The 6,000-nt window shown below is 40.8% G+C and overlaps 1 protein-coding gene across 5 annotated transcripts in view; it reads right to left on the bottom strand.

Moving 5' to 3' along the window:
• Positions 1-2,348: 2,348 nt before the first annotated feature.
• The window catches only part of PDE1C (phosphodiesterase 1C), a 419,031-nt gene continuing 415,379 nt past the window's right edge, over positions 2,349-6,000 (bottom strand). For 2 of the 5 annotated variants that reach the window (XM_073332968.1, XM_073332972.1), the window contains one exon: positions 3,125-3,598. In XM_073332968.1, coding sequence (XP_073189069.1) covers positions 3,531-3,598 — 68 coding nt within the window. In that variant the 3' untranslated portion in view covers positions 3,125-3,530. Of the gene's footprint in view, positions 2,680-3,124; positions 3,599-6,000 lie in introns of those variants that run through there. The other 3 variants (XM_073332967.1, XM_073332974.1, XM_073332977.1) reach the window with 3 other exon arrangements.

Here is a 6,000-nt window from a genome sequence, read left to right as displayed (position 1 = left end):
GTGAGCTTTCTTTCAGTTAGAAGCCTCCCCACAGCCTAAATCTCCCCCCTGTGCAGCTTAATTGGCTGATTGGGCCCACCTGGCCTAATTCAACTCTCTCAGCCCCAGTGTGGGGGAGCATATCCCATCACAGGGACAGAGAGGGGGGCCAGGAGAGCTTGAAAAGAGGATGGTGCTGGCTGGGGAATGGCCTGGGTAGGTGGAAGATGATGCACTAATTCAGCACATCCCCTTTGCAGCCTACAACGGCTAGGCTCCTATAGAGCACCCAATGGATTTTAAAGCAGTTCCCATCTGCCATAAATGCCAAGGGAGGTCAGGCAGCATCAGTCCAATATGCTTTCTCTTCAGGTAAATTCCCTTTCATCAGAAGGAGCCAGGCTGGTGCAGGAAATGTCTTGTGATAAGGATAATGGATTGGGACTTGGTAGAACTAGATTCAATTCTTGGCTTTCCCATATACTTCCTGTGTGACCTCAGGCAAATCATTTAGTTTCCCTGTGCCTAATTCCCCATCCATATGAATGAGATGACCATACATCTCTACATTGCAGGAGGAGGATACATTGTGAGGCTACATCCATTTTGTCTGTGAAGTGCTCAGAGTCTAAAGTGACACAATGTAAATAATAAAAAGGAGGTGCAAATTAAACTGAACCCAGGGGAACTGGAAAGTGTATCTGGCCCAGTAAATCTAAACTGGTGTCATTTGAATGCCAAGGGTTTAGACAGGTAGGGGGAAAGGTCTCAGAGAAAATGTGGTAAGTCAAGGGCTGTTTGAGAGAAGGAAATGGTACAGACACAGAAAACTCATTTGGAATAACAATAAATTGCTTTTCTCTACAACCCAGTCAGGTAAAACATTTCAGGGCACTTTATAAGCAATATATATAGTAAAAATATCTGCTCCTCATCAGGCCGAGAATTCCCAGATAAAAATCAGGTTTTCAACATCTTAGTAACAGAAGACTTCAAAATATATACTATATTTCATGACATTTAGGTGGCTGGGGAGCACAGTAACTGGAGACTCTATCAGATAAGAATTCTGATAGTGTTTGAGGAAAATAGAACATAGAAACCAAATACATAGAGAGAAGACAAAGCCAATAGGATGGAGTTAATTGACAGGCAATGACATCAGTTGTGCAGCTGATGTGCTACTTAAGAGGAAGAGAACAAAGTAATTGCAAGTAGGAGCAATATGCTGAGGTCACCTATTTTGTAGAGCTCACTGACAGCAGCCATCTGTGAAATGCTACAGGACCTAGGATATTGTGCAAAGAACTGTAACGTAATTTCTAATGAAGAATTGCAGTGCCTATAACGTTCCCCAGCAATTTTCCCCACAATACTCAGCCCTTATTATACTCTATGTGGCACCAGAATGTTATGCACATCAAATGTAGACGTTCTGATGTCAGGCAGACTTACACATTGGTAGCCAAATGGGACAGGAGGCTAGATGGGTAACTCTGCCATCACACCTGCATGCCTGTGGGACCAAAGAGACCTGTCACCTTGTGATGTTGACAATGGAACTTCACAACTTCATGTATTATTGAAATGGGGATAATGTCACAGCTCCAACCAATTAGTTTTCACTACCTAACATCATTTGTAGCAATGCCTTTCAGAGACAGCATTTCCAGGAATGACAATTCTTAGAGCACTAAAGATGGATATGGTTCTGTTTAGTGCTCTTTACAGAGAGACTGAAGTTGAGTACACGTGTGATGAGACTGCGGCCCTCTCCTCTTCCTACCACTTTGCTTCTGTATTAGGTATTAGATCTACCCAGCTTCTCTAAAACTAGGGGTTCCTTCCTCCATACAACGCTTTGGAGGAGTATGGCCTCCTAGATTTGGATTTCACTTTCCATATTGATCAATGGGCCAAAAGCCAGAAACATCTATTAGTAGCTGCACAAAGCTAAATAAGCCTCATGCATTTTAATGTGATGTTATGCCTTCTTTTTTTCCCTCATGTGTGAAATTAGGGGGGAGGTGTTCATCTCTCATTCCTTGCACTTATGTGATTCTCAATCCTTATTGTAGTATAAATATCAGGTGTCTTTATTCACAACACGATCAGTCCAAAGCTAGGCTAGGCAGGACCTCATGATATTGGGTTCAATGCAGAAATTACTGAGTGAAGTTATATATGCCCTGTGTAATGCAGAAGATCAGACTAGATGGTCATAATGGTCTCTTAAAATCTCAGAATCTATACCATTCTTAATTTGATAGTAACTCTATGTATACAGATTTACTTTTGAAAATTTAAAGTAACAGCCCAATATTTTGTGAGAATGTGAGAATATTCCAGCAATGAGGCAGGCTATTAAGAATGGTTCTACTGGAAGCTTCCATGGAATTATTTGGCTAAATCATATACTTGCTTGCATCTTGGATTATTCCCCACTTGGTGCAGAATTAAAATGATCCATGATTATTACACAATGTCCTTCATCAGCTTGCAAAGAGCAGTGTGAACTTCCTTTCTTCTCCTATTTCCTATTCCAGTTCTGAGAAATATGTTGAATCTTTTTCATCCTGCCTCTCTGGTCGAGCAGCTTGTATCTCACCAGATGTTCCTCGGATTTCTTGTGAAAGGGTGGGAAGTGGGTTCCTGAGTGGTAACTGGGTCTCTTGAAATGGCACAGTTGAGGTTTGATGGCTAGAGGTTATAAAACAAAAACAAAGGTCACTGTCAAGGTTCCTTCCCCACTCTGAACTCTATGGTACAGATGTGGGGACCTGCATGAAAAACCCTCTAAGCTTATTTTTACCAGCTTAGGTTAAAACTTCCCCAAGGTACAAACTATTTTACCTTTTGTCCCTGGGCTTTATTGCTGCCACCACCAAGCGTCTAACAAATATAACCAGGAAAGAGCCCACTTGGAAACGTCTTTCCCCCGAAAATCCCCCCAAGCCCTACACCCCCTTTCCTAGGGAAGGCTTCATAAAAATCCTCACCAGTTCGCATAGGTGAACACAGATCCAAACCCTTGGATCTTAAGAACAATGAAAAAGCAATCAGGTTCTTTAAAGAAGAATTTTAATTGAAGAAAAAGTAAAAGAATCACCTCTGTAAAATCAGGATGGTAAATACTTTACAGGGTAATCAGATTCAAAACATAGAGAATCCCTCTAGGCAAAACCTTAAGTTACAAAAAGACACAAAGACAGGAATATACATTCCATTCAGCACACCTTATTTTATCAGCCATTTAAACAAAACAGAATCTAACGCATGTCTAACTAGATTACTTATTAACTCTCTACAGGAGTTCTGACCTGCTTTCCTGCTCTGGTCCCAGCAAAAGACACACACAGACAGAGAGACCCTTTGTTTCCCCACCCCCGCCCCCGCCTCCGGCTTTGAAAGTATCTTGTCTCCTCATTGGTCATTTTGGTCAGGTGCCAGCGAGGTTGTCTTAGATTCTTATCCCTTTACAGGTGAAAGGGTTTTTCCTCTGGCCAGGAGGGATTTAAAGGTGTTTACCCTTCCCTTTATATTTATGACAGTCACTCATTCACAAAGCTGTTGTCAGATTGGTGGAGAACAACCCATCCACACCAACCAATACGTCTGTCTGTATAGAAGAAAGAGAAAATGTATTGTCAGATTAGTGAAAGGGGGCCTAAACGTAAAGATCAAGTCTGTATTTACCTACCTATCTAGGTATCTGAGCACCAGGTCTCCTTTCTAAATATACAGTAATTACTGTCACACTGAACCAAAGATGAGTTTGAGGCGCTATGCTCGGATTCAGATCCAAACTTCCCCAGAATTCAAGGATGGTTGGATCTGGGATTTTTGGCCAGACTCATTAATGAGATAGTGGTCAGCTGTGAAATTCATGCCTGGATCCATACCTGGCTCTGAATCTTCTAAACTTTTAAATTGTGAGTGTTTGAATCCAGGGTTTGCTTTGCGTCCATTTTTACACACCGAACGCCAAAAATGAAGCATGAGATAACCAGCTATGGGTGTGATTTGGGTTTGGTTATCAAATGTAAATGAAGTGATCAGTGAAATAGTAGCATCAGATTAATATTCTATGGGAAATTATTACTTATAGCATCAAAAAAGCTAAAGAGATGCCCAAATGTGAACTACTTAACATTAATTTCTGATGCACAGTTCGCTTTCTCATGTTAATAAATCCCAGGAGTAATAAAATGTACTATAAAATGTTCTAGTAAACAAAGTACTTCTTATGTTCCATCTCCAATAATAAATATTCTGATTCTTTCCTGTTTTCCAGGAGACTGTCAATCAGGCAGGTAGAATTAAAGTCTGCAGTGTGTCCCCTCAGTGATTTACTGCTCTTCAAGAGGCATACACTCTTCATATTCATTCCGTTTTCATTACTCAGCATTGACTCGGCCAAACTGTTGTTGGATTTGCCACTGCTCAGCATGGAGAAAAGTGTATTGCTAACTGGAATTTCTACCAGAGTCACTGCCAAAGGAGATGAGTTGGCTGATAAGTATATGGGGTATATCCAGAATAATGACAGGCTGTTTTTCATCCTAATTCAATAGCTGAGTAAAGGGAACATGATTAGTTCAATTTCCTTAATCATTATTGACTCCCACTATGCGGGGAGGAGGGCTATGTCAGAAGACTGGGAGTTACGACCTCTGGCTTCAATTCCCAACTTTGTCACTGACTTGACCTTGAGCAAGCCACTTACCCTTTCTAGGCTTTAGTTCCCCCATCTGTAAAACAGGGATCATTATAACTACTTAACTCAGAGTTTTTGAGAGGCTTAAATAACTATTGTTTGTAAAGGTGATTAGGTGAATGATGCTATATGAGTAGCATTATTGTTGTCTAGGCTTCATGCTTGTGAGCCGTGATCTTATAGTTTTTTTGGAGAAATAGGAAGCACCTCTAAGACAATATTACATGGCACATTGTTCCTGGTTTGGGATGCACATTCATCATTAATGAAAGGGCCTTTATGAAAGCCAGTGCTGCTGTTTTGAAGCCCCATGCTGTGGAGTGGAGAAAATGTGCTACATGGAAGCTTCATCTGACAAAAAAAAAAAGCCATGGTGTTAAATAAAAAGTTAAGAATAGTGCACAGAATCAGGGTGAAAACAAAATTTATTGCATTCTGATTTTACTTAGTCATTTTTCTGAGCAGGGCAGTGTTCCATCTGTCCAGAAAGCAGAGCCACCACTGACAAAACTTCCACGTTGGGGAGAGGATATGGCCAGAATACACTGTGTGGGCCTTAGGAAACTGAGCATAGAGTAGAGCAGCCCTATGTCTGCTCTAAAGTATGCTGAGAGTCACACTAGCCCCTGGATGGCCCAAGGAACAAGGAGTTGAAAATGGATTGCCTCACCCTCAGCTGCATGGCATGGATGATGGGCACAGCTGAGAATTGAAATCCGAATGTACATCTGCAGGGGGTGCACCATCACAATACATGCAAACAAATGCAAAGGAAGTGAGGAAGACTAAACAAAAATTACTGCAGTTAACCAAGAGCCAGTGGAAATAGAGAGTGTTACAATTTCTCGTGTTCTCAGCTGATGCCCGTGACTATGACTGTAATAATTGAAAATGTCAAATCTATGCACTACTGAGATGAAAGCAATGCTGGGGCCATTTTTACAAAAATAAATCCTGAGACCTAGTGAATAAAACTGGACTCTGATTATAATTCCCCCCATTACTGATACAGATAAAAAACAAGAACATCATTCCCTGAGCCTGTAAGAATATTGTGTGGTTTTGAGCCTTGCATTAGGGTCATGTAACGACTCATAACAAATATTCAACAAAGCTGAAAAAGTACAGAAGGAAAAAAAAAAACTATTCATGAAAAATCATTTGATTAAAAGCTTTAACTTCAAGATCCTTTTATTCACTTCCATACATTCGTGAGAGTGAAATTTTGTTCACAAGAGAGAGAGAGTTGTGAATACTCTTGTGACTATGGAAGAGTTCACACAGCCATCTGGAAAAGGAAAATG

The sequence above is a fragment of the Lepidochelys kempii genome, chromosome 2, assembly GCF_965140265.1.
Source record: "Lepidochelys kempii isolate rLepKem1 chromosome 2, rLepKem1.hap2, whole genome shotgun sequence".
In the NCBI taxonomy this organism is placed as follows: Eukaryota; Metazoa; Chordata; order Testudines; family Cheloniidae; genus Lepidochelys; species Lepidochelys kempii.
Note: the sequence above shows the minus strand (reverse complement) of the source record. Positions and strands in the feature narration are given on the sequence as shown.